Genomic DNA, 25,094 nt, shown 5'->3' with positions numbered 1-25,094 from the left:
ATCTGAATCTAATTCAGTTTCCATATGATGTGTTATACAAGTAGATTGAACCAACAGAGAGATAAAATACACCCTGGTCTGATATCTTTGCTTCTGGAAAACCGTTCTGTGTCTCCATATCCTGTCCTAACTGTTGCTTCTTGTCTATAATACAAGCTGTGCATCAGGACAATCATGTGCTGAGGCACACCCATTTCTTTCAGAACAACCAGTTGTTTTTCATGATACGAGGGGGTACTGATAAGTATTGAGCCTTTCCCAGAAATAATTGAGCTAGGAAGCTATAAATTGCAGGATGTATTGGCCAATTTGTCTGTATTCAATGGTGCAAAAATCAGCTACCTATGATTTTAACTTATCTTTCATGTTGAAGTCCAAAGTGAACATGGCAGCACCTCCAGAAAAGTTCAATGTGGAAGAGCATAGGAACATAATCAAGTTCCTGTTTCTCCAAGGGAAAGGTGCAAAGCAGATCCATGATGAAATGTCACAAACTATGGGTGACAGTGGCCCTTCATATGCAACAGTTAAACGTTGGGTTGTCAATTTTTAAACTGGCTATTTCAGTATTGAAAGTGAGAAACTCAGTGGAAGGCCTGTTTCTGTCTCTGTGCCTGCAAATGTGAAAGCCATCCATTACATGATCATGGAGGACTGCCGAATATCAGCCAAAAGTATTGCTATATATCTGAGAATATCACATGAGAGAGTTGGTGCCATTATCCACAACGACTTGGAAATGAGAAAGCTGGCATCAAAGTGGATCCCCAAGCTTTTGACAACCAAACAAAAGAGGAAACATGTGGAGTCATTGGTGGCTGTTTTGGAACGTTTTGCAAGATTTCCTGGGCAAACTGATAACTGGTGATGAGACATGGATCTACTGTTATGATCCTGAGACAAGGGAACAGTCTAAGGAATGGAGGCACAGTGATTCCCCCAGGCCAAAGAAGTTTCGAGTGCAAAGGTGGGTGCAAATGGCAACAGTTTTTTGGGATAAGAAGGGATTTCTGCTGGTGGACTACCTCCAACAGGGTTCAGCCATCAGTGCAAAATATTACTGTGCTTTATTGACAAAGTTGAGGCAAAACATCAAGGAAAAACATCAAGGAAAGCTCTTCAAAGGTGTCATCCTGTTGCATGACAACACCTCGTCACACAGTGCAGGTGAAACAATGGCAAAACTGATGTCCTTATGCTTTCAAGTGATGCCCCATCCACCCTATTCTCCCGACCTGGCTCTTTCTGACCATTATCTGTTCCCCAAACTCAAAAAACACCTAAAGGGACAATGATTTGGGAGTGTTCTGGAGGCAACTAATGCTGCAAAAGAGTGCTTACACCAGCAGTCAGAAGAATTTTATTTGCAGGGACTTAAGAAGCTGCAGGACAGATGTCGCAAGTGCATTGATTTCCTCGAGGGAGTAACTGTGGCAGTTATAGCTTCCTAGCTCAATTTTTTCTGGGAAAGGCTCAATACTTATCAGCACCCCCTCTTTGTTGTAGTCTATGAAGCACAGACTGATCTTCTTTTAAAATTCTTTGGTGCACTTTTATAACCAACATACATTTGTGATATGTTCTCAAATGCCTCTTGCTTTCTAGAATCCAGTTTGAATGCTAAGGATTTCTCACTCCATATAGGGGGAAGATCTTTGTGCAATAGCTTTAGTACCACTTTGCTTGCATGTGAAATTAATGCAGTTACTGCACTTCTTGGCATCTCCTTTCTTGGGAATTTGGATGTACATTGAATATTTCCAGTTTGTTTTCTATATTTGTTGGCACATTCTTGTTATAATTTTGACAGGTTCATTCTCTGCATCTTGGAATAGATCTGTTAATATTCCATATACTCTGGTGATTCATTTCTTCAAATTGCTTTCAAAGCAGCTTTCACTCCACTTTGTGTTCAGAGGAATCTGTCATTCTTGCATCTCCTCTGTATATTTGTTTGGTGTACTGTTTCCACCTTTTCTATATTTTTCCTGGTCAAAGTATATTCCCCAGTTGGTCTTCCAACATTCCTAATCTAGGTTTAAATTTCCTTTTGATTTCTTGAATCTTCTGAAAGAGATTTCTTAGGTTTCCTCTTTTGCTGTTCTCTTTTACTTCATTGTTATATTTCTTTGTCCCTAAAAATTATAAAAACAGCATACCATGTAAAATTCATAAATTGCAATGAACAATCACCATGCTGTGATATTTGTGCTCATACCAAGTGTACGCTGGCTTACTTCACAGAGTGCTATTACTGCTGCCATTCCATGTCTTAAAAAAATTGATCTGTCTCACATATTCAGCAGACAACAAATTCACTTTCAAATAGTCTCCAGTATTTTATTGCTATGTTTATAGCAAGCTGTCTTCACAAAGGTTGATTTATCCTGTGCAGTTTCTCATGATTGATAGTGGCGCATTGGGAATAAACTCAGGGGAATGATAACTGAGGTATTCTTCCTTCTGCCCCTTCAGTTGTTATTGCTTAAATATGCTGACAGCTGGCATAGCATAGGAATTTCATATTGTATGACACTTCTTAAATTATTTCTTATCTCTACCTTTTGGTCCCAGAGTGTCCTCAAGGCAGTTGGCGATAATTTTTCCCCCCTAAATCTTAATACACGATGCTAAAAACCACACAGAAACTTACAAAAGCAGGACTAATAGCTGGCACAGTTAACATATATTGAAAGTCTAGCAGAATAAAATCATTTTAACTGCCTATTTGGAAATAATCAGGGAGAGATTCTAGAACCAGCACAATACCGTCAAAAAGGTCATATCTCTTGTTTCCTCTCTTGGTGGAAGAACATGAGGTGAGACTCCAGAAGTGATCATAATTGACCTGCAAGTTCATGTGACAAGAGATGCTCTTGCATATATTCAGACTCCAAGCTATGTATTGAATTTTGTTATTTAGTCGTTCAGTCGTGTCCGACTCTTCGTGACCCCATGGACCAGAGCACTCCAGGCCCTCCTGTCTTCCACTGCCTCCTGGAGTTTGGTCAAATTCATGTTGGCAGCTTCGATGACACTGTCCAACCATCTCGTCATGTATTGAATACTTAATATAATACCAGTAATTCAACCTTCTGTGTTTATGTTCTATCAACATATGTAGAACAGCATGTATATAAGGATTTTTAGTGCATATCCAAAGAGTCGTTTGTTAGAAAAAGTTAATTTATTCTAAATTTTATCCTTGAACTTTAAAAGGGGGAAGTCATAAAAGGTAGCTTCCTTTTTCTGAAGAAGTAGTATAAAATAATAAGATGTCAGTTACCTTGATGATGGTTTTGCATTTTGGTGTTTCCATTCTCATGCAGAGGTATGAGAAGTCTAACTGACCTGTTCAGCTATCTTTTGAGAATCAGTTTTAGCACTTAATTACTACAAATGTATGCATGGAGAAAAACAGGAGGTCCCAGTTGGATCTATCCTTTATTTAATAAAATGGTATATAGTAAAATACGTATTGAGCATTGGTTTCATTAGTACCGTGTACTCATTTATTCTTGTACACTTCATACGTGGGAGTAATGAGCTTTGTGATGTTTAATTATGAAAGTTGTTTCTCTGGAAAGAGGTGGTTGTTTTCATTTCTTTGGAGACGTATGATAAATTATGGTGATACTGACCTTCCCTGGATTGCTAGTGTGCTCTAAAATAAAACCAGTTTTCTTTCTTTGAACCTCAGTGGAGTTCAGGCAAAGATGAGCTATCCCTGAATGCAGTGCAGTGCACTAACAAGAGAAGGCCAGGCAGCTGAGGCTTCATCTGGATATACTAGGTTGTTACATTGTGATCAGAGGGATGACTGAGGAAAGCAAGCATCTATGAAGTGGGAAGGTCATGTAAATCACTTGGCTAAAATGTATTGGATGGAAAGAGGTGCAGTACAGCTAATGGTGAAAGTAGACTCCAGAACACATGAGTTTGTGGCTTTTTCAGTGCAGCTGAGGAATGGAAGTCAATGTGCATTGTAGAAGAAGGCTTGGGACAAGTTTGTTATTCACAGCATGGACATGGATGTGCCCTTGAGCTGTCAGGTATATATATGGCTGTAGATCTAGCAAATAATGTTTAGCAAAGAATTGCTAGAAATTGCTCCCTGATGTAAGAGAAAGAAAGTTGAATAGCTGATCATCACATCGTGTCCACCTGGGTGCACCAGTAGACATGACGCAGTAAATCCTTCTCTGCTGACTTTTCCTGGGACCAATTACTGTTTGACACTGGCTGTTACATAACCATCTCCTACAGGAATCATTGCTTGGTCATTATGCAATTTCTTTATGCAATAGTATGAAAAAACTGATATCTGAATATCTTTATTTTCATTCCTTTCTTCTTTTGTTTCATCTCTCTTATATTGTAAGCTATTAAAACTATAAGCAGCCTTAAACAGTTTAATAGAAACGCTTGATGTATATTTAGTACATTAAAATATGTCACAGATGCTAGCCTGAAGGTGCCTAAGACATCTGCACATCTCCTTTAGATTTTTCTACAACTCAGGACTAACACTGCATAAACAAGTATCTGAGAATAAATCTAGAGTTTATGAGCTAGCCAGCAACTGTGAATGTTTAATCTTAACAATTCCCGTATTGTTTCCCATTCTCAAATCAGAGTTGAAAATTAAGCTGTGATTAATTGAATGATTCTGTATTAATGTAACCCATATTCTGTGCCAAGGAAATCTGAATTCTGATCACTATATTTTATGAAAATATCACTGTCTGCATAATTCTGCTGCTCTGTAGAAAAAATGAATCCTTACCACTAGAAATAGAGCTTCTCCCCAGCTGCTTAGGCATTTTGTGTGGTTCCATATATCTGCAGGTCTGCCTATGTTTCTATAGTTCTGCATAAACACCATGGCTATCTTTTATAGCCAGAAGAACTAAGAAACGACATTAAAAGTTGGATTTCTCAGGATGCTGAATTCTGGGCCAAATACCAGATTCCTTATTTGCACAGTGTTTATGCAGAACTGTAGAACACAAACAATTTTTATTGGTATACAATATGCTGTACTTCATTTCTTTGCCACTATCATGCCTTCTTCTCATGTCTGCCTTTTGTCTTCCTGCAGGGCTATAATGTCATGGAGGATCAGGACCTTCGAGAAATTGGTATTAGTGACCCACAGCATCGCAGGAAACTTCTCCAGGCTGCACGCTCCCTTCCTAAGGTCAAAATAGTACATATTTCCACATGTAAACTCAGTTAAAGTAGTATTCTAATACCTTAATTTTATAATTATGAATGGGCAGGTCATTTTACAGGAGAAGAAGCAAATAACTATGTTCTGCCACTATAATATGAGTTAGAAATGTTGAGCCTAATAACAAATGTAGAACACTATTTTTAGTTATATATTTGAATCAGAAAGTTCTAAATAGTGGTTCTGTAGCAATGTCCAGAAAATGTATTAATTGCAACAGTCAAGTAAATGGTAGATTTGCAGACTAGAGGATTCCACCAGAGAAAGTTCAGACATTGTGAAGGGATTTACATTGACCTGTGATAAAACCATGATTTTAAGGTAATAATTGGGCTGGTAATAGAAAGAGGCTAAGTACTTGCTAAGTACAAAAAAAAAGATAGTTTGTGTTCAGACTGCAGTTCCCTAAGAATAAAAGTACAGAGTGGTCTGGTAGTCCAGATAGGCGGGATACAAATAAAATAAATAAATAAATAAAATAAATATTTCTGTTATTACATACAATAGTAAATACTTCCTTTATCTAATTCTATTGTTGGAAATAAAGGGTGCTTCCAAATGGTACTCCTGTACTTCATAGTTAATGAAGCATTAAGGTTGCATTTGAATGAAATGACTCCTAGAATAGCAATGTTAGTGTTGAATTCAAAAACCATTTGCTTTCAATAGATTCAAATAGTAACCTAGCAGCACTGGTTTGCTTGATCACTGTGATCTGCTTTTGAAAAGTGAAATACCTGAATTGAGTGGTCTGTTGGGCCAAATAGGCGGGGTATAAATCAAATAAACTAAACTAAACTAAACTCCATCTAAATGGGGCAAGGAGGTCAACAGAACACAATTAAAAATCTGTTACTGAATATGAAATAAACTGATTATAAACAAAACATCAACTGCATAAAGATTCACAAAACATCTTTTGAGAATATGAGCTTATCTTGCTGTGGTCTAATGGAGGCAAAGATTACTAATCTATTCGAGAAAGTACTCAAAATTTGCACAAATCTTTCTCCTATTTAAAATCCTTTTGATATTCTTATTTACATGTTGATTTTTCACTGAGTGCAATTGACCAGACCTGGTCCATCTGGTCTATTTAATTTGACAGGAGTTAAATGTCAGTGGTGTATAATTTTAGTACATTCTCATGAAAGTAATCAGAGACTTATTTAAAGAGCAACATTGACCACGTAATTTCCCAATTGGAATTTTTTTATAGATAAAGATCTGTTTTCCATGCCTTTTTAATTCTTTCTGTATGCATTTTCTATTAACTTCCTGAATCCAACAAATGGATTCTTATATAAAGATTCTAGGTTTTTTATTGTTCCACTCATATACACAATGGGCAGTTTGTCACTAATGTTCAGAATTGGGATATGTTGATATCAGACAACTTTTACATCAGAGTGGAGAACTTTATTTTCTTTGAGGAATATGTTTCCTCAGATATAATCAATCAAGTAGCCAAGTGCCAATATTAAGTAGGGACAGAACCAAAACTGGGCAAACTATACATCCATTTCCATTCTTTCTTTCTTTGTCAGACTGGCCTGCCTTTTCTTTCCTACCTCCATTAAGCCAAGGGAGACCAATTTATCTTCAAACCCAAAGACAATTGCTTACAGGAAGTCATACCAAATTGAGCTGAGACCAGGATCTAAGGATTGTTGAAATATCCTTTATAAGGTCTTGGCTCACTTTGACCTCTCACCTTTAAGGGAACCATTGACAATAGGAAAACATAGGCAGACTTTTTTTTTCTTTAAGGAAAGGAACTACTGAAGTGATTTAGAGAAAACTAAATACTTCTCGAAATGCTCCTCTCTTTGCTTCTGTATTCTAAATTCTGTGCTCAATCCCCACAGTTTTTCCCCCTGGTGAAGGGCTACTGATATTTAGTTAGATGTATTTTATAGTTAGTCTCAGTGACTTAGCTCCGCTTGTTTTCTCTTGGAAAATCTTGCATAGTGTAAACAGATGCTACTTCGTAGTGGTCTCTGTGAATGCACACAACTGGGCTAATCCGGCGCCTGCACAGGACATTTGGAAGATTCTAGAGCTATAGAAAAAAAGAGTCAGTTAGCTCCCCCCCAGGGTATATAGGCTCCACCTCCTCCATCTTCCTTTCAGTTCCTCTTTTTCTGTTCGGACGTTAGGAAGAGCAAGTATTTGATCTCATTTATCTTTTCTCTTCCACTGTCTGCAGGTGAAATCCCTGGGATGTGATGGGACTCAGCCTTCTGTTCCTGCTTGGCTGGACTCCCTAGGGCTACAAGATTACATTCAATCATTTTTGTCAAGTGGCTACAGCTCTATAGACTCTGTGAAAAACCTTTGGGAACTTGAACTAGTAAATGTAAGTTGCTCATAGGACTGAGCTCTAGCTAACATCAACAGTCAGATCCTTTTGTATTAAAGTTCTGGCTTCATATTGAGATGCCACAATGTAGGAAAACCTTTATAATAGTTTTTTTTTTAAAAAAAAAACCTAACGTTCCTTTATTGCAGGTGCTGAAAGTAAATCTTCTTGGCCATCGCAAGCGTATAATAGCTTCCCTAGCAGATAGACCATATGAGGAACCCCCACAAAAACCACCACGGTTCTCTCAGCTAAGAGTGAGTCACTGTTATTATTTTACACTATCCTGGCTCAACTGGTAAAGCAAAGCAAAGTGTGCTGCTTATATACTGCCTCATAGCACTTCAAGCACTCTCTGGGCAGTTTACAAGTTAATTACACAGGATACACATTCCCCCCTCCCCCCGTGAGCTGGGTACTCATTTTGCCGACCTCAGAAGGATAGAAGGCTGAGTCAACCTTGAGTCGGTTACCTGGGATTGAACCCCAGGTCGTGAGCACAGTTGTGGCTGCAGTACAGCAGTTTAACCACTGTGCCACGAGGCTCCTCTTCTTTGGTTGGCAAAGAACACTGGCTTCTTGTTCTTCAGTTAGCATTTAATTAAGAAAACCAAATTTCTCTTCTTGGACTGGAGGGGAGAACATTGAACACATGCCACTACATAAATGTAAAAGTGGAAAAATTATTTTGGGGGAGGACAGTGCAGCTTCCCCACAGCCACACAGGCTGGCAAGATGCACAGTGGGAGAATCCAACTCCCAGCCTCTGGCTCTGCAGCCAGAAACCTAAACCGCTGAACTATCCAGCCAGCCTGCAGGTTAAGATAGTGGTCTGTATTTGAATGAGTACAATGTACCACAGGCTAGCTATATGCATTTCTGCCTCTGCTCGCTAAATAGTTATGTGACACATGGTTTCATGATCTTTCCTCTTCAAAAGAAAACTTGTAACAATAAAAAGCAGCTTGCTACAGATCTGTGCATATAATACCTTATACATAACCGTGCCCACAGTTTTGATATGCCCAAGCAAACTGATTCGGAATAGTGGCATAGTTTTTATCTAATGGTTATATGCAACTGATTATACGATGAATCCTAAAAATATATATTGAAGCCAATGAAAAAAGTACTGGTTTGACTTTTAAAATACATACGAATGTAGTCAAAGCACAGTTTTGTTTTGTCTTTTGACAAAAAGGCCATAAATGTACAACAGAATGACGTCACCGAGTATGTGAAGTGGCAGCAGGTGAAGTGAAAGCTGCAGGACTGACACAATTAAATGATCATGAGTTGAAAACAGTCTTTTAATACTGGGGTCCCAGTCCACAGCCTGTTACGGGGCCATGACCTTGGCAGAACTGGGCCACAGAGACAGACCTCCTGCCTCCTGCATGTACACCTCCCATACATGCACACAAGCACGCACAGGTGCCCTGCCCACCCACACGTGTGCATGGGTGCCCCACCCACCTGCACATGCGTGCATGAGTTTCCCACCCACCCGTGTGTGTGTGTATGTGTGCCCCGCCCACCCACCCACGGATGCTTCTGGCCTCCCCAACTGGTCCACGGTTTGAAAAGGTTGGGTACGGCTGGTTTAATACATGAAATTAAATACCAAGGAGGCCCTTGAATCTCATGCTGGTTTCTATTACATAAAGAATATTTTGTAGCAAAACCCAGAATGTACTTTGCTGGCTTCAGAAGCTGAGCCTCAACCAAACCATCCAAAGGGGTCATATCTACAGGCTGATAAGTTTGTTTTGAGAATCAACCACTCACTTCAAGAACATCAAGGAAACAGGTTGTCAGGAATATCTGAAGTGATAGCCTCCTAACTATCATGCAGCCCTCTTATACCAAGGCATTGTTCATACATTTTATTACCTGAGAGATCCTTTATGCTTTATTGCCTGTCAGTCCCCCTCATAAGTAGTCTTTGTCTTGGTAAGAAGATCTTACAACTGTGTGATAATTGCAGTATCAACAGACTCTTGTTTCATTGACAATATTTATTGAATAGCCTTTTGAAATGGAACATAGCCTCCTGCAGGAGCACATATGGCACATTAGCTACTTCTGAGTGTAAAATCCAGAGGATCATTGCAAAATTATTCAGCCAGAGTTTGAGCCCATTATCATCCCTATTGCAGTGATAGTTGTATCCCATTCTTCATCATGGGACAATCAATGAAAAAGATTACTGTGCAGCACAATTTCAAATCACCCTTTTATCATGCAATGGGTAAAGCAGATGTAAACATTAAGAGAGGGAGTAAGCCTTGGCAACTTCTCTCTAGCATTGGCACAACAGTGGAGAAATGAGTCTCATCTGTACTATGTATTATAGTTCTATTGTTTAACAAAAACCTTTATTATTTAGGCCGTTGTCATGTTACTTTGTGTGCTTGTGTATGTTATGTGCACTAGACATTTAAACCATGTAAAATACAGAATATGAGTGATGCATTTGCAAATAGATGTTATGCATTCATTAAGGAATTGGAACTGACTGAGGCTTCCTACATAATGTATGAAACAAGCCTAATTTGGCACTTTATTTTTGTATTGTGCAGGCTGGATAGCTCAGTGGCTTGGGGCACCTGCTCATTGAGCCCAGGAGTGAGGAGCTCAATTTCCCACATTTCCTCCTGGCAGAAAAAACAGCCTGTGTAGCTTTGGACATGCTATGTAGTCCCACAGTGCTGCCAGAAAAAAAAACCTTCTGAATATTTGTATCTAGAAAATGCTGAGATGGTCACTGTAAGTCAGAATTGATAGGACATAATTTGAGCCACTGTGGTGTAGTGCAGGGGTCCCCAACTCCCAGTTTGTGGCACCGTGCCGGTCCATGGCCATGACACGACCAGGCCATGGAGACAGATTCCCCCCCGCATGCACTCCCCCCACCCACACGCACGGCCCGCCACCTGCACACACGGGTGCCCCTTTGTGAGTGTGCACGCACCCTTCCGCACATGCGCATGAGCGTGTCCCACCCCTCCACACATGCATGTGAGTGCACCCCACCCGTCCACGCATGGACCCCACCCACCCCAATCAGTCCACGACTCAGAAAAGGTTGGGGACCACTGGTGTAGTAAACAGAATGTTAGACTGGAACTCAGGAGATCTCGGGTCAAACCCCCACTGGACTGTGAAAACACTGGTGGGTGACAGTGGTAAACCACTCCTTGCACATCTCATGTACGTTGAAAACTCAGTTTGGGGTTATTGTAAGTCAGAAGCAATTTGATGTCAAATAACTTGTTTCTATAGACAGGGCTATAGCTGACATGGGAAATAAATATGTCCGGTGTTACTGGTGATAACTTAAGTTTTTTTATTCATTAAGGCTAAAGAGCAATTACTTCCATCCAGAAAGAATCCTGTCTTTCTTTTCACTGTAGTTACAAAAGCTTTTTTTTTCACATGATGACCTTAAAATGTTGTAAGAAGTTTGCTGGCTGGATGTCAGTCTTAGACCTTCAGCTGCTAATGCTTCATAGCTGACTGCCAGTCTGAATTGGGGAGAGTCCTAGTGTGATTCATACTCTGTATTAGACTTACATAATATCTCAAATGCATCACCAGATCAGTGCACATTGTGCTACTGATCAAGTCCTCAGCCTGTGTTTTCGGAGAACAACCTTTTTCTATTGTTCTTTATATTTGAAAGCAGATTTCTTCAGCATGAATATTAACTAGGTAATCAACATTTCTCTGTTGGTTTTAACAGTCATGCTAGTACGAGCTTGTCCTCTAATGTTTCTTCATGGTTTGCAAACATATTCTGAAGCTGTCCAACCACATGTAAATTGTAATTTTGATTACAGTGCCAGGATTTGATATCCCAGACTTCCTCGCCATTGAGCCAGAGTGACTCTTGTACAGGGAGGTCTGCAGAGCTCTTGTTACCTTTGGGAGATGCTGGAAAGAGGAGACACGAGAGCAGCCATGATACTGCATCTTACCCTCGAACAGAGAGACTCAAGACACAGGTCAGAGAACTTACCTCCCTGAAACGTTTTGTCTTCCATTAATGTCACTCTGCAGCAAGGCAAGGCACAATACATTAGCATCCACTCAAAACCATTTGGAGCATTTTGAAAAGTGGTATACAAATATTTAAATAAATGTCTTGAGATGGATGCTGTCTAACATGTATCCTCGAAACATAAATATAAATAAAGTAGTACTCCATGACATGATTCTACCAGAATCTGTGACTTGTGTTTTCAGGAGGAACGCCGAGAATCAAAACTTACACTCAGACCCCCAAGTCTGGCAGCTCCTTATGCCCCTGTTCAACACTGGCAGCACCAGCCAGAAAAACTTATATTTGAGTCCTGTGGATATGAAGCCAATGTAAGTGCATTTTGGATTCTTACACAAATAAATTTATCTGCAGTGTAATACTGGCTGTAATTAAAGTAATTAAAATAGTTTAGTTACTTTTTTAAAAAATACATTGGGGACAATCCAATTGATAATTTGTACAGTGGTGCCTTGCTAGACGATGATAATCCATTGTTCCACTGAAATCGCTGTTTAGCGAAATCATTGTCTAGTGAAAAGCATTTCCCTATTGGAATGCATTGAAACCTGTTTAATGCGTTCCAATGGGGAAGAATCGTTGTTGTCTAGCGAAGATCGGCCATAGGAAAGCCGCTTTGCGAACCACCAATCAGCTGTTTAAATAGCTGTCTTACGAAGTTTAGGTCCCCAAAACACCCGTTTTGTGAGCACGGAGGGAGCTTACAAAATCGTTGTCTAGCAAAAATTGGTTTGCGAAACGGACCAAATATTGTCCAGCGAAATTCCCCCATAGGAATCACTGTACTGCGAATCACTATAGCGATCGCAAAAAGCCAATGTCTAGCAAAAAAAACCCTGTCATATGGGGTAACTGTCTAGTGAGGCACCACTGTATTTGAGTGAAGTCATAGCAGCAAATTGTTCTTAATTAACAATGTGATTATTCTGTTCTTGGGCACATAATCAGCAGTTGTCTTAATTAATGGCAATATGCCACCATACTTATATTTGCTTGCATAAGTGTAAATCACCAGCTGGATTTTGGCCTCTGAATGCTACAAACCTCTATTCTGCAGTATAAAAGACACATCTCCTGTTCCTCTCATTGTTGCCACAACAGAACATGAGGCAGCAGCACAAGGCATAGTACAGTGGGGTCTTGACTTAAGAACGGCTCGAGTTAAGAACATTTTGATTTAAGAACCACTCTCATAGGAAAATATTGACTTGACTTATATACTTAGATTTGAGTTAAGAACTTGAAAAAAACCACATGGGAGGCAGGGAAAGTGCAAAATGTGAACTTTCAGTTAACTGTTGGCCAGTGAAAAGGGTGCCTGTCTGCTTCCTCACTCCTCCCAGCGTTTAGAGAGTGGATTGGGAGACAGTCTTCGGACTGCCTGGTACTGTACTGCCTGGACTGTCTTTTCCCTGCCTACCCTGAACCTTTCTTGACCTAAGAAAAAAAGAAACAAAATATCCCCCTCTAGTGGTCGAAGGCGGAATAGCAGCTTCCCATTAGTTTCTATGGACGGAAAAGAGCAGATACGGACCAAATGGTTTTCAGTGTATTCCTATGGGAAATGCAGATTTGACTTGAGAACTTTTTGACTTGAGAACCGCCTTCCAATACGGATTAAGTTCTCAAGTCAAGACCCCACTGTACTTGAAAAACAGTGATTTTCTTCTATCATTACAGGGCCCACATAGTCATAACTTTAGAGCACAAAAGGAATAAAGTTACCCCTTGCTGACTCTGAGCCAAAACTAGCTAGAGCAGTGATGGCAAACCTATGGCACATGTGCCACCTGTGGCACGCGGAGACGTCTCCCTTGGCACACAAGGAGAGCACTACCCCACACTACCCACCCCCACAGCCGAATCTCAAACTGCACCATCGTCAGCCACCTCTTCCTGCTATTTTCCTTGGTTCCAACACTCCTTCTTTAAGAGATCGGAGCTAAGCCTGTGTGATTGGTTACAGCTAGCTCCCGGCAGTCAATCCAGGGCTTGTGAATGACTGCTTCCACCCAAAGGTGACTGCAAGCAGGAGAGAAAGGCTCCAGGTTAAGGAGGGAAGGAATGTGTGACTCCATCAAGCGTGTTTAAATGTATGTACAAAATGGAGGGAGTGAGGAGTGTGTGCGCGTGTGTTTGGTCAAATTCATGCTGGTAGCTTCGGTTACACTCTCCATCCATCTAGTCCTCTGTCGTCCCCTTCTCCTCTTGCCTTCACACTTTCTCAACGTCAGGGTCTTTTCCAGGGAGTCCTCTCTTCTCATGAGATGGCCAAATATTGGAGCCTCAGCTTCAGGATCTGTCCTTCCAGTGAGCATTCAGGGTTGATTCCCTTCAAAATGGATAGGTTTGTTCTCTTTGCAGTCCAGGGGACTCTCAAGAGTTTCCACCAGCACCACGATTCAAAAGCATCAATTCTTCGGCGGTCAGCCTTCTTTATGGTCCAGCTCTCACTTCCACACATCACAACTGGAAAAACCATAGCTTTGACTATGCGGACTTTTGTCGCAAGGTGATGTCTCTGCTTTTTAAAATGCTGTCTAGGTTTGTCATTGCTTTCTTCCCAAGAAGCAGGCGTCTTTTAATTTCTGGCTGCTGTCACCATCTGCAGTGATCACGGAACCTAAGAAAGTAAACTTTGTCACTGTCTCCATATTTTCCCCTTCTGTTTGCCAGGAGGTGATGGGACCAGTGGCCATGATCTTAGTTTAAGAAATTGTTATGTTATGCTATCTGCAATGATCACGGAGCCCAAGAAAGCCCTTCTTTGGGATTGGGATGTAGACTGATCTTTTCCAGTCCTCTGGCCACTGCTGAGTTTTCCAAACTTGCTGGTATATCGAGTGTAGCACCTTAACAGTCATCTTTTAAGATTTTAAATAATTCAACTGGAATGCCATCACCTCCACGGGCCTTATTGTTAGCCATGCTTTCTAAGGCCCACTTGACTTCACTCTCCAGGATGTCTGGCTCAAGGTCAGCAACCACACCATCTGGGTTGTATGGGTGCTGCATGTGTTGCTCTCAAACTAACAGCATATGGGCCAAGGTTTGACAAATTATCAGCATGCATACAACATCAAAAATCACATTGTGCAAAAGCATGACAAGTTGAGTATCACTTATTAAAAATACATGCATATAATTATTTTAAAAGTTTGTATAAATTACCTGACTTGTATTACTTTAATATTTGTTTCCATTTACTAGAGTTAATGGTTATTTTTCAATTAAAAAGTGTTTGTATCATTGAAAGTTCTGTTATGTTTTGAAGACAAAAGGTGATGATTAATTCAGACAACTGTATGAGTTGTTTTTTCTAAACTAAAACATTAGTATTTAGATTTAATTGCAATGTTGGCACTTCGAAAGAAATAATTTGGTTTTGTGTCGCCATTTGGGCACTCAGGCTCAAAAAGGTTAGCCATCACTGAGCTAGAGCAACAGATTTTCAAGGGCAATTACAATTATTCTGAAAGTGCATTTTCTCTGTGTTTGGAGAACACTGTATACAAATAGCTGTGCTAACAATTGTTACTGCTTTTCTGTTTTAATCAGTATTTAGGATCAATGTTAATCAAAGATCTTCGAGGGACAGAATCTACACAGGATGCCTGTGCAAAGATGAGGGTAAGTATGCATTTTATGAAAGAAATCCACTAACTGGAACTGTTAAGTTTCCTGAAAAAATAAACTGTATTGCATAACTTCAGTTTGGGACTTTGCTTAGAGCAGTGGTTCTTAACCTTGGGTTACTCAGGAGTTTTGGACTGCAACTCCCAGAAGCCTTCACCACCAACTGTGCTGGCTGGGGTTTCTGGGAGTTGCAGTTCAAAAACATCCGAGTAACAAAGGTTAAGAACCAGTGGCTTAGAGCACAGGCCATACTACAGACAAACTATAAAAGGTTTTCAATTGCATAATTATCCTACAGTTACATGGTACTGACTGAGCTGTTCAGCAGATTTCTTTTTAGCAAACGTGAAGTAGTTCAGAAGAGTTGGCAGATTTTTATTTAATACTTTGCTTCTGCCAGTTTTTTTTTAATGCCTTTCTTCTTTCCTCCCTCCCTCCCTTTCTTTATAACTGTGCAAAATAATATTTAAATAAGTTTTTAAAAACATGGTGTAATATGGGAGATTATAACTCTTGGCTACATATGCCCCATTTATGAGAAGAACAATTTTATCTATGTCGCTTTATGCATTTTTTTTCTTTTTTAAAGAAATCTACAGAACATATGAAGAAGATCCCAACTATAATTTTATCTATCACTTACAAAGGGGTGAAGTTTATAGATGCATCTAACAAGGTAAGAGAAAGCAAGCACATGGCTAGTATTTTTAGAATGACAAGTGATAGTGACATAGCAGATGTAATTGGGCATTCATCTACTTTGCAGCTTCTCACTCCTTATTGTAGAAAGTACATTGGTAAGTAATATAAAGATTGCCACCATAGGGCATATGAAAGAGTGGTTTCCCTCTGTTTCAGTTCACTAGGTTTGTTTCTATTCAGACTGTGCTGTGGCTGCTAACAGAAAAGACAGGAGATTCTGCAACCCTTCTCTAGCCATGTAGCTAATATTAAAGGATGGGAAGAGTTGCAAATCAACGGCATGGAGAAAGTTACAAATTGCCTACTCATGGCTTAAATGACCATTTAAGCTTACAAGATAATTCCTACAATTTAGCAGAAGATTAATAGAAACATCTGGAGCCACTTGGTAGTAATGAATGACTATTGTGAAATTATAGATGAGCAAAATGAAACTTTATTTTATTGTGAATATTGTTACTGCACAATCTGTACTGTTTAATAATGAGAAAAATCCATTGTTTGGTTATATTTGGCAGAATGTTATTGCTGAGCATGAAATCCGTAACATCTCTTGTGCTGCCCAGGACCCAGAGGATCTCTGTACATTTGCCTATATCACCAAGGACTTGCAGACTAGCCACCACTATTGCCATGTCTTCAGTACCGTTGATGTTGTAAGCTATTTATGCTAACGATGTATAAGAGCCATGGCTCCAAAAGCATGAAACCTAGATACTTAGATTTTGTTTGAAGCAGCATGTGTAGAATCTTGTTGTTTGTATAGAACTGTTTTGCATCTGAAAGTAGAAGAGTCAAGTAAATGTTCTGGGCTACCAGTCCTATGACATATAAAATAAGGTAGAGACTTAGACTAGTTTACACTATTTTAAAAAACTATTGCTGCCTTGCCATGGCGAAGGGGCTTGAGTAACTCAAAGAAGCTATGGGCTATGCCGTGCAGGGCCACCCAAGACGGGCAGGTCATAGTGGAGAGTTCAGACTAAACGCAATCCACCAGGAGCAGTCTTTGGCAAGCCACTCCAGTATCTATGCCAAGAAAACCCCATGACCAGAAACAAAAGGATAAAAGAAGGCATCCAACATTCTACTGAGGAAGAGCGGAGGACAAGTACAAATAGCTCCACAGCTAATGAAGTTGTTGGGCCAAAGCCGAAAGGACGCTCAGCTGTGGATGTGCCTGGAAGTGAAAGGAAAGTCCGTTGCTGCAAAGAAAAATACTGCATAGGAACCTGGAATGTAAGATCTATGAACCTTGGGAACCTGGAGGTGGTCGAACAGGAGATGGCAAGAATAAACATTATGGGCGTCAGTGAACTAAAATGGACAGGAATGGGCGAATTCAATTCAGATGATTATCATATTTACTACTGTGGGCAAGAAGCCCGTAGAAGGAATGGAGTAGCTCTCATAGTCAACAAAAGAGTGGGAAAAGCTGTAATGGGATACAATCTCAAAAATGATAGAATGATTTCAATACGAATCCAAGGCAGACCTTTCAACATCACAATAATCCAAGTTTATGCACCAACCACCAAAGCTGAGGAGACTGAAATTGGCCAATTCTATGAAGACCTACAACATCTTCTAGAATTGACACCAAAGAAAAATGTTCTTCTCATTCTAAGGGATTGGAATGCTAAAGTCGGGAGTCAAGAGATAAAAGGAACAACAGGAAAGTTTGGCCTTGGAGTTCATAACGAAGCAGGGCAAAGGCTAATAGAGTTTTGTCAAAAGAACAAGCTGGTCATCACAAACACACTTTTGCAACAACACAAGAGGTGACTCTATACATGGAAATCACCAGATGGGCAATACCGAAATCAGATTGATTATATTCTCTGCAGCCAGAGATGGAGAAGCTCTATACAGTCAGCAAAAACAAGACCTGGAGCCGATTGTAGCTCTGATCATCAGCTTCTCATAGCAAAATTCAAGCTTAAACTGAAGAGAGTAGGAAAAACCACTGGGCTACTCAGGTATAATCTAAACCAAATCCCTTATGAATACACAGTGGAAGTGAAGAACAGATTTAAGGAACTAGATTTGGTGGACACAGTGCCTGAAGAACTTTGGATAGAGACTCGTAAAATTCTACAGGAGGCAGCAACAAAAACCATCCCAAAGAAATGGAAATGCAAGAAAGCAAAGTGGCTGTCCAACGAGGCCTTACAAATAGCAGAGAAGAGAAGGGAAACAAAATGCAAGGGAGATAAGGAAAGATACAGAAAACTGAATGCAGACTTCCAAAGAATAGCAAGGAGAGACAAGAGGGCCTTCTTAAATGAGCAATGCAGAGAAATAGAGGAAAATAATAGAAAAGGAAAAACCAGAGATCTGTTCAAGAAAATTGGAGATATTAAAGGAGACATTTTGTGCAAAGATGAACATGATAAAGGACAAAAATGGGAGGGACCTCACAGAAGACATCAAGAAGTGGTGGCAAGAATACACAGAGGAATTATACCAGAAAGATTTGGATATCCCGGACAACCCAGATAGTGTGGCTGCCAACTTTGAGCCAAACATCTTGGAGAGTAAAGTCAAGTGCGCCTTCGAAAGCTTGTCTAACAACAAGGCCAGTGGAGGTGATGGCATTCCAGTGGAACTATTTAAAATATTAAAAGATGACACTGTTAAAGTGCTACATTCAACATGCCAGCAAGTTTGGAAAACTTAACAGGGGCCAGAAGACTGGAAAAGATCAGTCTACATCCCAAGCCCAAAGAAGGCCAGTGCCAAAGAATGCTCCAACTACCGTACAATTGCACTCATTTCCCACACTAGCAAGGTTATGCTCAAAATCCTCCAAGGTAGATTTCAGCAGTATGTGGACTGAGAACTCCCAGAAGTACAAGCTGGATTTCAAAGGGGCAGATGAACTAGAGACCAAATTGCTAACATGTGCTGGATTATGGAGAAAGCCAGAGAGTTCCAGAAAAACACTGATTTCTGCTTAATTGACTATGGTAAAGCCTTTGACTGTGTGGACCACAGCAACTATGGCAAGTCCTTAAAGAAATGGGAGTGCCTGAACATCTTATCTACCTCCTGAGAAACCTATATGTGGGACAGGAAGCAACAGAACTGGATATGGAACAACTGATTGGTTCAAAATCGGGAAAGGAGTACGACAAGACTGTATATTGTCCCCTGGCTTATTTAACTTATATGCAGAATACATCAAGCGGAAGGCTGGACTGGAGGAATCCCAAACTGGAATTAAGAACGCCGGAAAAAATATCAACAACCTCCGATATGCAGATGATACCACACTGATGCCAGAAAGTGAGGAGGAATTAAGGAAACTTGTAATGAGGGTGAAAGAGGAGAGTGCAAAAAACAGTCTGAAGCTCAACATCAGAAAAACTAAGATCATGGCCACTGGTCCCATCACCTCCTGGCAAATAGAAGGGGAAGATATGGAGACAGTGACAGATTTTACTTCCTTGGCCTCCATGATCACTGCAGATGGTGACAGCAGCCACGAAATTAAAAGATCCCTGCTTCTTGGGAGGAAAGCAATGACAAACCTTGACAGCATCTTAAAAAGCAGAGACATCACCTTGCCAACAAAAGTCCGAATAGTCAAAGCTATGGTTTTTCCTGTAGTGATGTACGGAAGTGAGAGTTGGACCATAAAGAAAGCTGACCACCGAAGAATTGATGCTTTTGAATTGTGGTGCTGGAGGAGGCTCTTGAGAGTCCCCTGGACTGCAAGGAGAAGAAACTTATCCATTCTAAAGGAAATCAACTCTGAGTGCTCACTGGAAGGACAGATCCTGAAGCTGAGGCTCCAATACTTTGGCCATCTCATGAGAAGAGAAGACTCCCTGGAAAAGACGCTGATGTTAGGAAAGTGTGAAGGCAGGAGGAGAAAGGGATGGCAGAGGATGAGATGGTTGGACAGTGTCATCGAAACGACCAACATGAATTTAATCCAACTCCGGGAGGCAGTGGAAGACAGTAGGGCCTGGCCTTCTCTGGTCCATGGGGTCACGAAGAGTTGGACATGACTAAACGATTAAACAACAACAACAAAAAACTATGGAAGCAAATTCCATGGCTTACAACTACTATACCAGATGTAATAAAAAGTCATTTTGTTCAGTATAAGATGTATAGTTAGGTCCTGATGGTCACAGCCTGTACAAAATTGATAATTTTATTAACATTTCAAGTACAAAAGATACCTGTTGAGATATCACTCCTCTGTTTCCCATCTTAATTATATTCTACAACTTCTTAAATAAACAACAGTGCTTCTTCAGGAAAATTAATGATTAAAAAGTAAAAAGTAAAAGCTACAATCATTTATAAGCCTGGTTTTTATTTTGAGATTTCATGAGAACTATGAAAATCACAAAAAAAAAAAACCTTTTAAGCTTTTTCTTTTCTTATTTAACTTCGAGACACTAATCACAGACATTTTTGCCAAAACAAGAGAGATCACCTCCACCAAAACTGAATTTTCTCCTATCTCTGCCCTCATAAGCATTTTTCTGTTACCGATACAATGTTGACAAAGCTATGGAAAAATGTTCAAATACTGTTTGTTTTTAAGACGTAATAAAATTGTGCAACTGTTAAAGAAAACCCATGATCAACAGTTTGGCAACACTTTCCACTACTGGCAGCAATGCAGTTTGGGTGATCCCTGTACTAGTTTTATCAGGCTTGGGGAAATGTCCTGAGCTGACTGAGATAAAATTTAGAGACCCTTTTCTCTTTGACATGTTCTTCCTGTGAATGGCATCAGCCAAACTCAGAGAAGCAGAGTTCTCTTTATATCCAATTTTGGGAATGTTGCCATTCTATGGTACTTTAAAAATACCAGCCTTTGGCAAATTTGTGCAGTTCACAAGGTATATATATCTGAAGGAGCACTCCAAAATAGGAATAATTAAAGTATTACAAAGTAGATTTTCAGCTCATCTATCTATCTATCTATCTATCTATCTATCTATCTATCTATCTATCTATCTATCTATCTATCTATCTATCTATCTATCTATCTATCTATCTATCTATCTATCTATCTATCTATCTATCTATCTATCTATCTATCTATCTATCTATCTATCTATCTATCTATCTATCTATCGTGTACATCTTCAGAATGTTTCTTTACAAAAAGTTCAATAATACCAAATTTCAGTTGTAGATAACACTGAATATTTCTTGAAGTACAGTGGTGCCCCGTATAGCGAGGTTAATCCGTTCCGGATTAACCTTCGCTATGCGAAAACATCGCTGTACGGGCAAGGAAAGCCTATTGGAACGCATTAAACTTACCCCTCCAGCGATGTTTTCGCATCCGGCGGCCATTTTGGAGCCGCCGATCAGCTGATCGGCGGCTCCCAAATGGCCGCTGGATGACCCGAAATGGCCCCCTATCAGTGTTTTCGCGTCCTCCCCTTGCTTACGGAGGTCGCGAAAACACTGCGGGGGGCATTTCGGGCCATCCGCCGGACGCCCCAATCGTCGCAAAGCGAGTGCGGCGATTGGGGCAGATCCGTATAGCGATCCCCAAAAAGGGATCGCTATACGGATTCTTCGTTAAACGGTGCGCTCGTTAAGCGAGGCACCACTGTATAGCTGATGTTTATTGAGCTATATTCGCTGGAAAACGCATGAGGTGGCCTATTCTTCAGTTATGAGTTTTTTCAGTGAAAAAAGGGATGTAATTATCATATAACCCATATTTTAAGTACTTGATAGATCAACAGAGATGTGCACGTACTTGAAGTTTACCAGTAAAACACATAGAGATAAGAAGGACCAATATAATTTGTATTCATGATGTGAAGTACAGTAAAAGGTGAACAAGTTACTGGTTTGTTTTTGGGATGTAGCTTTTTTTTCATATAGAGAAGCAATATTCAAATATAGTTCAGCGACTGAAGTGTGAACCTTGCCTATAAGTTACATTCAAATGATATTTAACATAGAGTTATTGCTAAATAACATGTTACGTTTCTTTCTTCAAGAACCTCACGTATGAAATCATTTTGACATTGGGGCAAGCATTTGAAGTAGCCTACCAGTTGGCCCTTCAGGCTCAAAAATCAAAACATCCAGGTGCTTTGACTGCTGAAACAACAGAAACAAAATCTTCAAAACCGGTGCCTAAACCTCGAGCCAGCATGAGGAAATCAGCAGTACGTATGTTTTTTTGAAATCCTTTGATCTCTACTTTAAGAATTATGCCAGTGTTTAACATGATGCCTTTGCTCAGCTGACAGGAAAATACACTTTTAGCAAATAATAGTTGTTTTTCCTTTCTGAACAATATAAATTCTTGTCATTTCTACTAACTCTGTAGAGCAATTTCAAACAACTATAAAGCTAGAATGAGGTATTGTGCATTATTATAGACTTGAAACTACAGTGGTGCCTTGACTTATGAATTTAATCCATTCCGGAAGATGGGCGTAACTCGAAATGGCCGTATTCCAGCCGAAGAAAAAAAATCTCCAAAAAAAAAAACAAACCCAAACCCAAAATACTGCAGGACCGATCGGAAACACAATCCCTTCCAGCTGATTGGGGGGAGGGGTAGAAAAGCAAGTAGAGCATGCAAGACACATCAGAAATGAGGAAAAAGCAAAGCAAAAAGCAAGCAAAGGATGCAAGACGCATTGGAAATGGGGAAAAAGCAAAGCACAAAGCAAGCAGAGCATGCAAGACACATCGGAAATTAGGGAAAAGCAAAGCAAAAACCAAGCAAAGCATGCAAGACACATTGGAGCACAAAGCAAGCGAAACATGCAAGATACATCAGAAATGGGGGAAAAGCAGAGCATCAGAAAACAAGCAAACCCCCCAAGACCCATTGGAAATGGGGGGGACTCAAAAAAACAAGCAGACCCCCCAAGACCCATTGAAAATGGGGAACCCCCCCAAAAAAAGAACCCCCAAGACCCATCACAGCACAGAAACATAACCCCCCCAGCCCAAAACCACGCTGCAAAACCCACCCAGAAAAGTTTTTTAAAAGCAGAAAGCAGCACCATACCTTACCAGGCAGTCTGAAGCCTCTTCCTATTGCACACTCTCTAACTGCTGGGGCGAAAGAGCTATAAAGAAGCAGCCCCTTCACCTACCAGAAGTTAGCAATTTGAATTTCCCGCCTTTCCCCCCTGCCTTTTTCTTGTTGTAACTCAAAGCTCCAGCAGCAAATCGAAGCAAAATTTTGCGGCCAGAGCTGGTCATAACTCGAAATGGTCGTAAGTCGGGATGTTCATAAGTCGAGGCACCACTGTATGTTAATACAGTTCTTGGTTTGTTTGTTTTTTTAAGACACTAAAAATATTCATCCATGGAGTTTTGGAATATTAACCCATAATTTTTGAGTTAGAATATTGCTGACAGTGGACAGAATCTTATAACTAACAGCCATCAACAAAAGTCAAACAGCATAAATTGCTTTGGCAAATTGTCACTAGTTGGAAAGTTGACATCTGCATTTTAGTAAATGGCTAAGTCACATGACTGGTATGCAGTTAAAAAATGAAAGCCTTGGCTTCTTAACCAGTGGGAATTAGCTGCAGTGATTTATACCAGTGGCGACAAATAACAAGGTTCTGGCCATTGCCTGCAGTTGCTTCAGGTCACAGATTCTTTTTTTGTGTGGCTTTTGCATAGGTTAGCCATAGGTTGTTACTGACTTGGTAATACTCATAGTTTGAGCATTCAGAAAGGAGATAGCTTGCATTTTCTTACTTCTAGATCTGTTTTAGTATTGTGTTACCTAAAATTTTTAACATGTTATTAATTTAATATTTGAAATTTTCATATTTTTTTAGCTTTAATATTATGTAAACCTCCTTGGGTCCTTTCTTAGGGGAAAGGCAGGGCAAAAATATTTTAATTAAATAAATACTTCCCTCAGAAAAGATCTATCTACCAACCATGGGAAAACTCTTTCACATTATGCTCTGATGAGATGAATTCGTATGACCAGTTTTAAACAGTAATAAAGGAATGTGTGCAAAATGTCTCATTTTATGTTTCACTTAGTGATGCTGTGCACCTGCATGGAAGAATTTGCCTAAGATCCATATTCACACGGATCTTTGTGCCAAGATCAAAAGCTGTTAAGTTAAGCATCAAGGAGTTTTGTTGCACCTCAAACACTAACAAGTTTTATTTGGCACAGGCCTTCACTGTCTGTTACCCACATCTTCAGATGCATGGATTACAGTTCATGGAAATTTATACCAAATAAAAGCTGTTACATCTTTAAGGTGCCACAAGACTGCTTTGTGCTGCAATAGACTAACATAGCTATGTCACTGAAAATTTCTGTGTTAAACGTGTTTCTTGATTAAGAACTCTGCATGGAATTGCTAAGTTGCAAATAAAATGGGAACCCATGAAGACACTGGACAGTACTTCTACTATCTTAAATCTGGTATTTTTCCCTCCACACTTGCTGTTCTTCAGGTAGATTGTAGGCTGTATCTTTTTTCCTCTAAAGTTACTGCTTTTTGTTGCAAGAACTGTTTTGCCTTCTGTGTTGGCACCAGTGATAGGGTAATCACTGGATCATGATCTGCTGGTGTCTAATGCCAGTCTTGGTCAGTTGAGAATGATTGTCTGCTACTGCCTTATGTGCATGTGTTCAAAATCCTTATCCAATGCTTCCTCTATCAGACTGACAGGAACTCATCAACACCAATGTATTAATTGGCAGTTATTTTCTGTTCTTTAGCAGTTTAAATTACAAGAGTCCTTGTTGTTTAATGAGGAAATAAAGCTACCGGTGTGCTGGCCCACATATTTTCTGTACATGTTGCTGTCCTGTAATGTTACCTCTTGTCTGTGTTTTGCTTGCTCCCATTCCTCAGGTGCCGCTCCCTCCTGATAGTCGCTGTTGTTACTGTCACTCCTGTACTACACACCGTCCCTCCTATCTGCCGCTGCAATCTGTTAGTCAAGGAGCTAAGGTCTTTACCCTTCTTGCAGTCGCTAGTTCTCTCTACTTATGAATGCTTTCTGTAACCAGGCAAACTTTCCTTCAGGCTCCTGCATTCTTTCCCATGGAACTTTGTTACTGTTTCTGTGTTTCTTTTGTTTGAGCGTCTTAGCAAGTT

General features: G+C 40.0%; 1 protein-coding gene and 1 long non-coding RNA gene across 12 annotated transcripts in view; one reads left to right on the top strand and one right to left on the bottom strand.

The window, feature by feature from the left end:
• ANKS1A (ankyrin repeat and sterile alpha motif domain containing 1A) overlaps window positions 1-25,094 on the top strand; it is a 186,585-nt gene that overhangs the window by 155,365 nt on the left and 6,126 nt on the right. For 6 of the 11 annotated variants that reach the window (XM_072997399.2, XM_072997401.2, XM_072997400.2 and 3 more), the window contains 10 exons: window positions 5,102-5,200; window positions 7,443-7,592; window positions 7,745-7,852; window positions 11,438-11,602; window positions 11,844-11,969; window positions 15,217-15,288; window positions 15,884-15,970; window positions 16,515-16,652; window positions 21,987-22,157; window positions 24,849-24,947. In XM_072997399.2, the coding sequence (XP_072853500.2) occupies window positions 5,102-5,200; window positions 7,443-7,592; window positions 7,745-7,852; window positions 11,438-11,602; window positions 11,844-11,969; window positions 15,217-15,288; window positions 15,884-15,970; window positions 16,515-16,652; window positions 21,987-22,157; window positions 24,849-24,947 (1,215 nt within the window). The remainder of the gene's footprint in view (window positions 1-5,101; window positions 5,201-7,442; window positions 7,593-7,744; window positions 7,853-11,437; window positions 11,603-11,843; window positions 11,970-15,216; window positions 15,289-15,883; window positions 15,971-16,514; window positions 16,653-21,986; window positions 22,158-24,848; window positions 24,948-25,094) is intronic. The other 5 variants (XM_072997403.2, XM_072997404.2, XM_072997402.2 and 2 more) reach the window with 1 other exon arrangement.
• LOC144588992 (uncharacterized) lies at window positions 1,983-24,950 on the bottom strand. Its single transcript, XR_013544800.1, has 2 exons — window positions 24,814-24,950; window positions 1,983-2,135 (listed from the first exon to the last, which is right to left on the bottom strand). It is a non-coding gene; the product is annotated as an uncharacterized LOC144588992 (long non-coding RNA).

The sequence above is a fragment of the Pogona vitticeps genome, chromosome 4 (genome assembly GCF_051106095.1).
Source record: "Pogona vitticeps strain Pit_001003342236 chromosome 4, PviZW2.1, whole genome shotgun sequence".
NCBI classification, from domain to species: Eukaryota; Metazoa; Chordata; class Lepidosauria; order Squamata; family Agamidae; genus Pogona; species Pogona vitticeps.
Note: the sequence above shows the minus strand (reverse complement) of the source record. Positions and strands in the feature narration are given on the sequence as shown.